General features: G+C 40.8%; 2 protein-coding genes across 3 annotated transcripts; one reads left to right on the forward strand and one right to left on the reverse strand.

Moving 5' to 3' along the window:
• Positions 1-618: 618 nt before the first annotated feature.
• On the reverse strand, positions 619-6,036 carry eloal (elongin A, like). 2 transcript variants are annotated; one of them, XM_020089851.2, is made up of 11 exons: positions 5,881-6,036; positions 4,950-5,006; positions 4,756-4,868; positions 3,749-4,652; positions 3,564-3,663; positions 3,316-3,483; positions 3,139-3,236; positions 2,002-2,182; positions 1,700-1,814; positions 1,045-1,151; positions 619-859 (listed from the first exon to the last, which is right to left on the reverse strand). In XM_020089851.2, exons 1-11 carry the CDS (start codon positions 5,992-5,994, stop codon positions 798-800), a joined length of 2,019 nt encoding a protein of 672 aa, XP_019945410.2. In that variant the 5' UTR covers positions 5,995-6,036; the 3' UTR covers positions 619-797. The 2 variants fall into 2 exon arrangements, with proteins under 2 accessions (XP_019945410.2, XP_019945418.2); XM_020089859.2 differs by lacking the exon at positions 4,950-5,006 and having other exon boundaries at positions 5,881-6,021.
• A 948-nt stretch (positions 6,037-6,984) lies between these two features.
• klhl31 (kelch-like family member 31) lies at positions 6,985-10,995 on the forward strand. Its single transcript, XM_020096281.2, has 3 exons — positions 6,985-7,118; positions 8,031-9,236; positions 9,326-10,995. Exons 2-3 carry the CDS (start codon positions 8,062-8,064, stop codon positions 10,056-10,058), a joined length of 1,908 nt encoding a protein of 635 aa, XP_019951840.1. The 5' UTR covers positions 6,985-7,118; positions 8,031-8,061; the 3' UTR covers positions 10,059-10,995.
• Positions 10,996-12,899: the final 1,904 nt, after the last annotated feature.

Here is a 12,899-nt window from a genome sequence, read left to right on the forward strand (position 1 = left end):
TGATGCAGTCTTAGTAGTTCACCACAGATGGTGCTGAAGGCTGCTGCAGCAGCATCAGAACATTCCCTCTATTATTCCCTCAAACAGTTGTTCACCTCTGTCCACTCAAATAGAAATAGACAGGAAGGGTCCTTGAAATGAAGATAGAAATGGCAGATGGCCATCCTCCCCTCCATGAAAATCCATGATGATTTTTATGGTTCTAATAAAAAGAAGCTTTCCTTTCATAGTTTGACATTTTTTGAAAATGTGTTTGGTGGATAGCCTAAGTACAGAACAAAACAGGATAAATACATGAAAAAATAATAGAATTTTATTGCTATATACTATTTAACAATGTATTAAACACTTCATGCTGTGTGTTGTAACAATTAGGGTTATTAACGTAGTGCTGGAGGAGATAAAATGAATGTTATCAAAGTATATTCACTATATCAAAATGGTATTTATAAAGATTATCAGACTTTTTGTATAGCAAAGAGTTTGTATGAAAAATTGGGGAATGAACAGAAAATAACACTTATCCATACATCCTCTAGAGGGAGCCCCACCCCATCAAATAACCAACCCCTGACCTTGTTTGGCACAAACCCATCAGGGAACAAGAAATATCTCAAATCAGGTGAATTTGCAGATTTATTGTCCTTTTAATAGAGAAGACAATTCACATTTATGGAGACAAACATGATAATTGCCTTCATATTAAGACAAACAACACAGAATGATCTAAGGTGAACACCTAGTAAAGTTAATCAGTGATAAAGTGCACTTCTCCCACATTCTTCACGTAAGAGCGTTTATCTGCGTCCCAGCTGCTTCTTAAATGCCTTCAAGGACTTTGCCATGATTGGAGCAACTCCTGTAACAACAATAGAACATTACAGATCTCAGGGAACATGAATCAGGTTTTAAAAAAGTGTCATATAACTTGTTGTTATAGCTTTCATCTGAAGAACACAATTAGAAAAAAAAAACGTAATATCTGAACGGGCCAATCAGACCAGTTTGGAAAACAACATCTACAATAGTCTCTGGTCAGCTTACTTGTTTTTTTGCGGGGGTCTTGAGTATTGCTTCCCCCTGAAGTGGAGCTGCTGGACCTACTGGGCTCATTACAACTTGGCCGCAATCTGTTGTCTTCAACCTTGACACTGGACATTGAGGAAATACCAGCACAAGCATTAGTTAATCTCAATAATTATAAAAAACAATGCAAGTAAATTTACAAAATGAGTCTCCATCAACCTCCAGATGTCAGCATTACACCAAGGCTAGTGAGCATGACATCCCATGTTGCAACAGTTCACAACAAAGGAGCCCAGGCCGTGTTCAACAAGAATAAAATCAGTTTATCCAGCACATTGCTCCAATTCCTGCCTTTGGCTTGGGTCACCCAAACAGCATTTCACCCACGAGTCTGCGACAGGTTATGACTCTGCTGAGCTGCTACTGTTGACTGCTTAATGTGTAGTTAGGGCTTTTATTTAGCTGAGGAGAGGAGCGACCACAAGTCTCACTAGGTGTCCATGCTCTACCAAAGATGAATGCCAAACAATGCCCCAGTACAGAGCTTATTATTCTTTAGACTAAGGAAACAACTAAATTGTGTTATTTTCATGAACAAACTAGTAGAAACCAGAAAGAAGAGCTAATCTGAAAACCTGTGTAGATATGTCTATATTTAGGAAGCTGAACCCACCTGCACCTGGGCTGATGAGGCTGCTGTGCAGCAGTTCCATGAATCTCCTGCTGAATTCGCACATCTCTCGGTGGCTTGGCAACAGTGTGAATAAATGCCATCTTCACCTGCCGACCTGAAAAAAAACCCACACACGGGTACAGAATGCATTTAGGACAAAAAATCTTTTTCAATCTATATAAAATATTAACTTTTCATGGTTTATTTCACAATGAATGTAGTTTTTTGGACAGTGATCAGCATTAACTTGTCAAGATCAGTTTTAGTTTCAGTGAGAGCCACATTTTGTATGAAGCACACACCTTTAGGTTTATTAGAATGTGCAGAAATGATGCTTTTTGTCAGTCTCTGGAGTTTCCTCTCCCTCTCCACCGACAGCCTGACGTACATCTCTTTCCACGATTCATACTCCTGAAGTCTGGAGTCCTTGAAGTCCCTCTGACAGTGTTTACCCCATAAATGGTCTGTCACTCCAATGTAGATCTTTGGAAACAAACTCATTACAGGGTTAATGGTAAACAATGTTGACAATCTCTACCCTGAAGGTCTATGAAGTTGTTTACTCAACTAGACACACACTCAGTGGCCACCATAAGTCAACCTGCTCAATGACACCATTATCTGGTCATAATCTAGTAAATTTAACACTGGAAAAAATTCAAATATCAGTCCTATAAACGTGTCTTTTTCATCAAGAACCATGAATAATTCTCCCTGAAATCAACCAAAATGTAGTTTGGTCAAATCTACCTGAAACCTTTAGCCTGGGGAACTGTTTGTGCAGGGTATTATTTGCATGTGTTTCCACCAGACCAGAGGAGATTAGGCAAATGAGCCTGCTGATAAATAACCTATGGCAACAACATCCTATTCCATTTTAGTCAACCAGTAATGCGTAAAACTGCACAACAGCACCGCATCGATCCAACAACCATAAACATGGAGAATAAAATCGTGCTGGGAAAACAGACGAACGCTAATAAGAAAGCATATTCAAAAGACAAAATGTTAGACTCAAAGTAAGGAAATTGATTCTGGAGATTGGAGATTGACAGCTGAAATAAAATATTGGAGGATTTGCCCAATCAGGCATCTTCAGCTCTGCAAGCCCCACCCCAAAGATTCTACTTTTATTAAGTACTAACCCCCAAGCAGGAACTTTTTAGACTGTTCAAACGGTTTTCCTGGAACTTTTGACCCTGCTCCCTGCGGCAGAAACAAAGACAAAGACTCTGCAAAGGTTCTTAGTTCCAGGAGAAAGTTCCTGCAGGGGAGGTGCAGCTCTAAAATGGTTTTAGGAAAACACCAGTGACTTCAGTTACTCTATAATGCCTTGCACAGCCTCCAGCCCTGGGAGGGGTCTCAGCAGGTGTATACAATAAAATTGCCCCCAGAGTGTTTACGTCTGCACTAAATTTATTCATAAGTCACATTCTTACTGGGTTGCACTCCTCAATGCGTAGCAGCTGCTCCGGCGTGCACCTCTCCAGCACCGGCTCGAGGATTTCAAATGGGACCCCGCCAGTTTCATGAAGTACTGTGAAAAGATCCCTGCACCTAAATACAAATCCAACAAACTGACAAAAGATATCAGAGCCAGAGTGGTCTTTACTCACTGCTAATATTGTTCTGGAGGGTGCGGATACACTGTTGGTACAAGCTCAGCATGGTTGGAAGGAAGACAGTCTTGGTGCCTGAGTACACTTGCATCTTCCTGTTGAGCCGCTGACCAATGAAGATGGCAGAATCCTCGGAGACGTCACAGAAATCTGTCTCTTTCTCAACTGTGAGACAAAAAGATGAAGTGTGAAAAACAAAATGGGGAAGTGTGAGAATAGAGGTGTATTTGTGATGCATACTATACCTTTCCTGTCAATGTAATCAACACAGGATGGCTTTTCACATTCAGGCAGAGAAGCAGGTAAAGGGATGCTCATCAGCTCCATGACAGAATCCTGAAATCTCTGAAATATGATTGATTACTAATCAATAATGATCACCTCATTTTAAAAGCAAAAAATATGATTTTATGATCATAGTCAAATGTACCTGTTCCTGAGGACTGACATTTACAGATGATTTGAAAGGTTTAACATCAGGATGTTTCGTTGCCTCCTCTTTTACTTTAATCTTGAGTTTTTTGGACGGTTTCTTCGCTCCACATCGTTCTTTTCTTTTAGTAACGTTCATGTCATAGTTCAAGTACGATTCAAAAGACTTGGAGGCCTCCTCTCGGCCGACGCCACCTCCCTCATCTTTGGGTTTTATTTTGGCCTTTTTGTTTTTGTGTTTTGAACGTCCCTTATTTTCCGACTCTTGTTCATGGTTAAGACCAGCGTTCTGTTCTTTACTTGTTTTCTTCCTTTTTCTCTTCCGGGACTCTGAGCTCCTTGATATCCCTGAAGATTCTTCATCTCCAACGTTGGTCAGTTTTAAACTTTTTGAGTATTTGTCACTGGATTCAAATGAAAATGATTCTTTGCTTTCCTTCTTTAATTTCTTATTTGACTCCTTTTCTGAGCCAAATCTCCCACTGTCAGAATTGATGTTGAGTTTTTCCCTGGACTCAGACCTGGATCTCAGATGAGCCTCCTTTGAGTTTTTGTTGCCATCTCTTGATTTTCTGTCTCTCTGGTCATTTTTCTTGGAAGCAAAAGGATCCTCCATTTCATCTGATTCAGTTTTCTTTTCCAAGACATCACTCTGGAAGATATGCTTCTCTACTTGTTCACTATTTGTTGGATTTTCCTTCTTTTTTCCTTTCTGCTCTTCACACAGTTGTTTCTCTTTCCTAATCTCTGTTTTGAAGAAGGCTTCATCTGAAGAATCCTGACTCTTGCTGTAAGATGTTTCACAGTTATTGTTTAAATCCTCTGTTGTTCCAGCGTCTGGGCACTTTTGGTCGTCCAGTTTGTCTTTAACAGATGATGCCTCTGACACATCTCCTGTGAGGCTGCATCAAGGGGAAATACAAGATTTATTTTAAAATGTCAAACAAATACAAAACAATATAAAATAAATGTACAGATATAACTAGAAAGTTAAATACATGTCACCTTGTGCCCTCCTTGGAGAGAAGTTTCTTCCAACCTCTAACTAACGACTTGGCAAGTTCTCCGGCCTTCTCATGTCTCCGCAGGGAGTTAACGATTTTCCCAATTCCAGTTTCCTACATGTAGATACCGGGTTAGTGCGATCGATGAAACTTTAATGTGTATAAATCAATTGAAAATTCGCAACATAGACTCACAGCAAGAACCTCTAGTGTGATATCCAAATCCTTGAGTTTCTGCAAGATTCTAAGAACCTAGAAAGAGAGTATCAACACATCAGCAACTTGTGTTTTAAATGCTGTTACTTAAAAGTATTCAGTAAAACTTCATGTTTACTGTAGAAAAAGTTGCTAAAATGTGGAGAAAACCCGACAGGCCAAATATGGCGTTCCTGGTTTAGGATCCTCACAGTTGCTGATTGTGCATTCAGAGCAGAAGCTATGTATGGGAACTTTACACACCCACTTACGCTGCTCCTTTTACTGCAATCTAAAAATGGACAATGCAACTGCCGGTTGGTAAAGTCTCACTATATGTGGCTGAACAGGGCATTCTCAAGCTGTATTTGGATTTTTTTATTTAACTCTTCTTTCCTCTGATGACTTTAAAATACCATTTCTATTGAACACCTAGAGTTAAAAGTGACTGAAAGAGGCCTGCAGACAGTCACAGCCTGCAGGGAAATGATGGACGGTAGCCACAAGTTGAACAACTGGAGGAGCTGCCAATTTTAGCAGCAAGGCCCCTCCCCATTCAAACAGCCTGACCCCAACAGTGAAGTAGCAGCACATGTCTGGGACTGAAACAGATCTGTCAGCCTGTGTCCTCACATTATCCTGGACACAGGAGGAGCACAGTGAAGCTGGAAAACACTCAGGCTGCAGAGGGGACACTGAGTATCAATCATGTCCAACATGAGGAGAGGACTTAACACTAATGTTTAGACCTTAACACTAGATTTGTCTCAAGGCGGTGATTGGAGTATAGAGTTAATAAAAATGCTCAAATACTCAATCAGGCCTGATATTCATAATCACTTATTTTCTGTAGTTTCTCCAAAGAATCGCGAGATTAAAAACCATCTGTCTCGCAGAGGCTGCAGCGTCCTCCTGCTCCATGTGTAGTTACCGTTGCAGACTCTGCTGTGTCCGCGAGCTGAAGTTTGAACCTCGTGACTTTCTTCACCACATCAGAGCTGCTGGCCATCACGGTGACGCACGTGCAGACCGTCCCCACGCACATACACACGCACACGTACACACACCGGGCAGCGCGCGCCCGTTGATGACATGATTATTATGGGCGGAACCGGCGACAGAGGTGATGGTTTGGAGATGATTCAACCATTCATAATGAACGTGAGAATGGGTCTTTACATAAAAACACAGAAAACACGTGGGCACATGATGTTGCCACAAAATGAAAAACATGAATGAATTAAAAGAGCCATACTAAAATGTACTTGTAGATCCCTCATTGGGACATATAATATACACAAGAAGAAGAAGAAGAAGAAGAAAAGGTGTATCTGTATAGCAGCCTGCTCATATTGTGTTTACAGTGTATATATTATTTCTTTTCCATTTTGTGTCTCCCTGCATTTATATTGGAAATTTCCTTATCGTTACTTATGTTCTGTTCTCTTTGCTGTTGCAACACAGCAAATAGCCCCATTCTGGGAATAATTAAAGATTGTCTTATCTTAAAAAAGAAAAATATGGGACATGTGAGACAAATCTAATCCTTCAAATCAGAAGCAACAATCAGTATTGACAATGAAAACATTTATGGATGACACAGTGATTTTCTCCTAATGTGACACCACAGACCTTTAAAACAGTGAATGGAAGGCATGAGGTTCTGAGAATCACTGTTTTAGACTTTTGTTTCTTCTGCACAAACATCTAGCGTGCTGATAATGAAGTGGCTTAATTTATATCATATATGAGATCATGTCCAATGAAATAATGAATCATATTATGAGGTATTTTTCATTTCATTTGAGAAAATATATTAAATATCTTCTATAAACTAAAACAAAACAATTTACACCACATTTTAATAGCAAACAGTAGATGTCCAGATGAAAACCTTCATGTGACATCCTATTGGAAATAACGATCGAGCCTCCACAGTGTGTTGACAACATTGGAGGCTATAGTGGGACACTATACGTTGGGTGGGGGTTGTATGGTCCCTGCCCTCTCTGCCACATGCATTTCACAATACTTGATTGGCACCCCCCTCCCAAAAGGAGGAGTTAACTGCATGTCTCTTTCAGCTGAGGTGACTACTGGTCTCTCTCTCCTGCTCCAGTAACTGGAGGTACAAGTTCCTTCTTCCCCAGCCTCAGCTTCAATTTTCAAGTAAGTGGAGATTTTTCCCATGATTTAACTGTTTGTGATAGTAGCATTGAAAAGAAAATGTGGTGCTCAGTTTTGTTATTCAGCTTAGAATTGAACATTCTAGTGTTTTCTCGCTCACTTGGTCTGCGAAAGGTGAATAAATAGTTTGAAGCTGTTGACCTGCAGTACAAATCAACTGTTACACAGCTATGATGACAGTATAGGCTTCATGTTTTCAGATAGATGATGGTTAGATGATTTGAGTGTTTTTGAACTTTTTTTGTCATGTAGATGCTTGACTTTGTATAATTATCCAGGATCAGCCTGAAACAAACAATAACACAAATGACAAAAGGATATTGCTTGTTAATAAGTTAATTTACAATGTCAGAGGACATGAGGCCTGCTGCTCATGTCTCAAAGTCTATAAAAGGAACGTCATGGCAGGGTTGTCCAGCGCAGCTATTCCTGGACATGCTGCTGATAAACTGTGACAGATGCAAAGAGGGGCATGTTGACGCACTCACTCTCTCACTTACTCCAGCATTACCTGGTACACATGTCAGCTCTGGTAGTATCTAAGAAAAAACCCACCTAATTTAACTTTTCTCCTCAGATCCAACAAGTTAAATATGGCAAAGAAAACAATAAACAGATCAGATGAAGTACAACAGGAACTCAAAATGATTGCAAATGCATTGCTCAAGACATGAAATAATTATTAATATGAAAATATTTCCGACTAATATAGGCTTTTATTTTTGTGAATCTCCTGCTTAATAGCTAATAATCTGACCAGAGACTAAATTTGCCAGAATAATTCACCTTTATAAACTTAATCTGTCTGACTTGTATGACACTTGTATGTTTGATCATCAACTTGTAAAATATGCTTTTCAGGCAAAATCTCATATGCTGTGTTTATATTTTCAGAAAGTCTGGGCTGTGTTCTGCTGCTACAGCCATGGCACCCAAAAAGAACAAGGCTACCAAGAAAAGCAAAGGAGACATAAATGAAATGACCATCATGGTTGAGGACAGCCCCATCAACAAGATCAACGGGTTAAATACTCTGTTAGAAGGAGGAAACGGTTTCAGCTGCATCTCAACTGAAGTCAATGACTCGGCGTATGCCCCGAATCTCCTGGAGGGTCTGAGCACCATGAGGCAAGACAGCTTTCTCTGCGATTTGACAGTAGCCACCAAGTCCAAGTCATTCGATGTGCACAAAGTCATCATGGCCTCCTGCAGCGAGTACATTCGAAACATTCTGAAGAAAGACTCCAACCTCCAGACGATCGACCTGTCCGACCTCTCACCGGTCGGCCTCGCCACTGCCATTACGTACGCATACTCTGGAAAGCTGACCCTGTCACTGTACAGCATCGGCAGCACGATCGCCGCTGCCATCCTGCTGCAGATCGGCACCCTGGTGAAAATGTGCAGTGACTTCCTCATGCAGGAGCTCAGTGTGGAGAATTGCATGTATGTGGCCAATATCGCAGACGCCTACAGTCTCAAAGAAACCAAGGAGGCAGCCCAGAAGTTCATGCGGGAGAACTTCATTGAGTTCTCCGAGATGGAGCAGTTCCTGAAGCTCACCTACGAGCAGATCAGTGACTTCCTCTCAGATGATTCCCTGCAGTTGCCCTCCGAGATCACGGCTTTCCAGATCGCCATGAAGTGGTTGGACTTTGACGAGAAGAGGCTGAAATACGCAGCAGATCTCCTGACCCACATCCGCTTCGGCACCATCTCTGCCCAAGACCTGGTGAATCACGTCCAGAGCGTGCCCAGGATGATGCAAGACTCCGAGTGCCACCGTCTCCTTGTTGATGCCATGAATTACCATCTGCTGCCATACCAACAGAACATCCTCCAGTCACGCAGAACAAAGGTCCGCGGAGGCCTCAAGGTGATTCTCACAGTTGGCGGACGTCCTGCCCTGACAGAGAAATCTCTCAGCAAAGACGTCCTCTACAGAGATGCAGATAACTTGTGGAATAAGTTTACAGAGATGCCGGCAAAGAGCTTTAACCAGTGTGTGGCAGTCTTGGATGGTTTTCTGTATGTGGCAGGAGGCGAGGACCAGAATGATGCAAGGAACCAAGCTAAACATGCTGTCAGCAACTTCTGCAGGTAAGAGCCAAAGATTTAAAATCAAAATGTGTCATATTATTTAACATAGGGTTTGGAAATAACCTTAAATGACCCCTCACGTTCTTTAGATATGACCCCCGCTTCAACAATTGGATTCACTTGAGCAACATGATCCAAAGGCGCACCCACTTCAGCCTCAACACCTTCAATGGCCTCTTGTTTGCCATCGGAGGGCGAAATGGTGATGGCGTTCAGGCCTCTGTGGAATGCTATGTGCCCTCCTCCAACCAGTGGCAGATGAAAGCTCCCATGGAGGTGCCCCGCTGCTGTCATGCCAGCTCCGTCATCGATGGAAAGATCCTTGTGTCCGGCGGTTACATCAACAACGCCTACTCCAGGGCCGTGTGCTCGTATGACCCCTCCACTGACACCTGGCATGATAAGACCAGCCTCAGCACACCTCGAGGTTGGCACTGCGGTGCCACCGTGGGAGACCGGGCCTACGTTATCGGCGGCAGCCAGCTGGGAGGCCGCGGTGAGAGGGTGGATGTCCTCGCCGTCGAATCTTTCAACCCTCACAGTGGCCAGTGGAGCTACTGCACACCCCTGCACACGGGGGTGAGCACTGCGGGTATTTCCATTTTGAACAACAAGGTCTATCTCCTTGGAGGCTGGAACGAGGGCGAGAAGAAATACAAGAAATGCATTCAGGTTTTCAACCCCGACCTCAATGAATGGACTGAGGATGATGAATTGCCTGAAGCCACGGTTGGTATTTCATGCTGTGTCGTCACCATACCCATACGGAAAACACGAGAGTCCAGAGCCAGTTCAGTTTCATCTGCGCCCGTCAGTATATAAGAGCTGAATTGATAGTGATGATGTAGTTTACATGTCTACAGGTCTCCAGCTTGTCTGTTGCAGGAAGCTTAGTTCTCAGCTCTAACAACAGCCTCTTTTTTGGGACTAAGATTATCAGTTTAAATGGGCATCAACTGTTTTGATGACAAAAATGAACAAAATGCAAAAAAAAATTAATTTGGGTACATGGCCTCTTAAAATGTGTAAAAAAAAAACTACATTTATTTGAAGCAAAATGTAGCTGATGTTGGCAAAGAGAATAAAAAACACTTAAAATGCTATGTTGCATTTATTTGGCATCATTGAGGTCAGATGGTGTTTATGTAAGAAAAAACTCTGCATAGTGATATGTGTCAATTTCATTCTTTTTAGACAGAAGTTTCCTTTTGGGGCCAATTAAGTTGGGATAGTTTCATTAGCCCTTTTCTAAACATATTTTATATGAAAAGGTATAAAATACAAAATCTGTGACAAAACTGTCTTTTTTTACCCAGTACTATGGAAATAACACCACTGGATATTGCGACAGTCCAGGTTATGGTGACTACAGCCACTGTGATTCTCAGATACTTGAACAGAATAGTGAGCATAAGAAAGCTGGAGCTGTGTGTCGTCAGCGTCACCTACCAGGAGTAGGTGACAGTGTCGAGTGTTCAAACACACCACGCAGTGTTCAGTAGTCTTGTGTGCAGTTGTGAAGGAAACAGATTCTCTCGGGAAGATGTCGGCGTGATGAGGGTTAAATGGGCATGGATGTGACAGTCATAGTAAATAAACTATTTTGTAAAAAAGAACATGAAAAATATGACTTGTGAGTGACGCTGTCAGCCTGAGCTTTCCTGGAAGTCAATACGCATGAATTTCTTGACTGCTCATGTCTTTTCATTTTTGTTTGTTTGTTATTAAATTAAATTTTAAATTAAAGAAATGAAGTGTATACGCTACTTTGAGCTGTGGTTATTTATTATATTCATTTCTATGCATTTTTTAAATAATTTGAGACTTTTAAAAAGATGTATTTACTGAAAGTGACGCTCTTACTTTAAAAAAATAGTCATGCTTATTTTACAATTTCAATTCATGTGCATCTGCCCATTTGATGGTTTTTGTGTTTGGGAAATTCCTGAACAAGGACATGGTGTACTTCATATTGATATGTGACTTGAGAACTACAAGGATTCAGGTTCAACAGGTTTACTTGGCATTCACTTCAGTGAAGACGAGGAGGATCAAAGGGGTGAGGCCTTTTTCGAGGGTCACATTTCTGCTTCACATTTGAATAGTGAGCAATGCACTTTACACTTTCTGTCTTTAATCCCACATCAGTGGTGCTAAAGGGTATTAACATTGCATGTATAAAGCCTAAAGACTCGTGCTTCTCTGTATCACTTTTACACAATCTTTTTGTATGGTTAAGTATTTATATTGATACAAGGAGGTATTGTTTGCCAAAGATTTCCGCTCTGTGAGGAGGGGCTGCACTGTGAGAGCAGAAACAGAGCACCAGGCCTGTAACGTGAACCATAAGACATCACATGATGTTCAATACAGTTTGGGTTCACTGTTGACACCATTATTTGAAAAGAAAGAAGCATCTCCACCAGCTCTATTTGCTGTCATACTAACCCTCACCCTGAGCCTTTAGGGTCATGTTACAGAAACATGAAGAGTTTTTTTTTATGATAGCATCTACTACCATAAGTACTACCATAGTGAAGCATTTTTATGATCTTCCTTTTGCAACTGGTTCATTTAAAACCATTGAAAAGAAATATCCATATCTAAAGATAATATGGTTTGAACTATGACAACTGTTGGACACTGAGGAAGGCTTAACGTTTGTGAATGATACAAGATGGGTGACGCTTTCATATATTTTTTTCTGTTACCTAATCATAGTCTGTAAAATTTCAAGAATTCACACAGCCCTGCCCTAAGTTACATAATCACTGTTTAATCAGTGATTGATGTGATCCTCCCTGACCGCAATATTCTCTGCCAAGGTTTCACCACTGTCAATCAAATCTATTCATGTCAAGACTAGCACTTCTACTCTTGGGTAAAATAGAACTTAGAACTAGAAAAATGCTCACATTTAAGATTACAGTATACAGGGTTGGATGCATGGGCAGGCAAGGGGGCACGGACCCCATCTGAAATCTGAAATACCCCTGTCCTGTCAGTAATCTGTTTTTTTTTTTTAATTAACTATTACTTACTTACAATACTAACAGTAAATATGATAAGTTAAGAATGTTTATTTTCTACGCTTTTTTGAAGTACCCAATGTGCTTGGAACATTTTCAAAATGTATTCAATGATGTGTGGCTTTGCTAAAAGAAAAGCTAACAGTAAACAAGTAATGACCTGTGCACATTGCAGAATCAGGAACTTTGCATGGATGTTGGATATATCATTTGCTCCCCTGTGTAAATTTTGGCCGCTTTATGGCCCCTGATTAAGAATCATATAATCCTATATGCAGCAATGACGGTATAACAAATGTTCAAGAATTTTAATATGAGATACAATGATGACAGTTGAGAGTTAGTCAAAGGTGAAACCACATTATTATTTGATTGCACGCAAGTTGAATGCTGTGTCATGATTACGTCACTTTTTGCTCTTGGTATGATTTTGCAACAATAGTTGTAAACAAGACTCAAGTCTGGAGTTTGTGATTGAAAAACAAAGAGCACATGTACTGTGCTGCCACAGTTTTATACTGTTTTAGTTTTCTCCATATTGTTTGTAATCTTGTAGTTTAGTTATTAGGTTACAAATGAAATGACGTAACAAAACAAATGATACATTTTGAACATATTTCCTGGATTATTAAAA

Source organism: Paralichthys olivaceus, chromosome 14 (genome assembly GCF_024713975.1).
Source record: "Paralichthys olivaceus isolate ysfri-2021 chromosome 14, ASM2471397v2, whole genome shotgun sequence".
Classification (NCBI taxonomy): Eukaryota; Metazoa; Chordata; class Actinopteri; order Pleuronectiformes; family Paralichthyidae; genus Paralichthys; species Paralichthys olivaceus.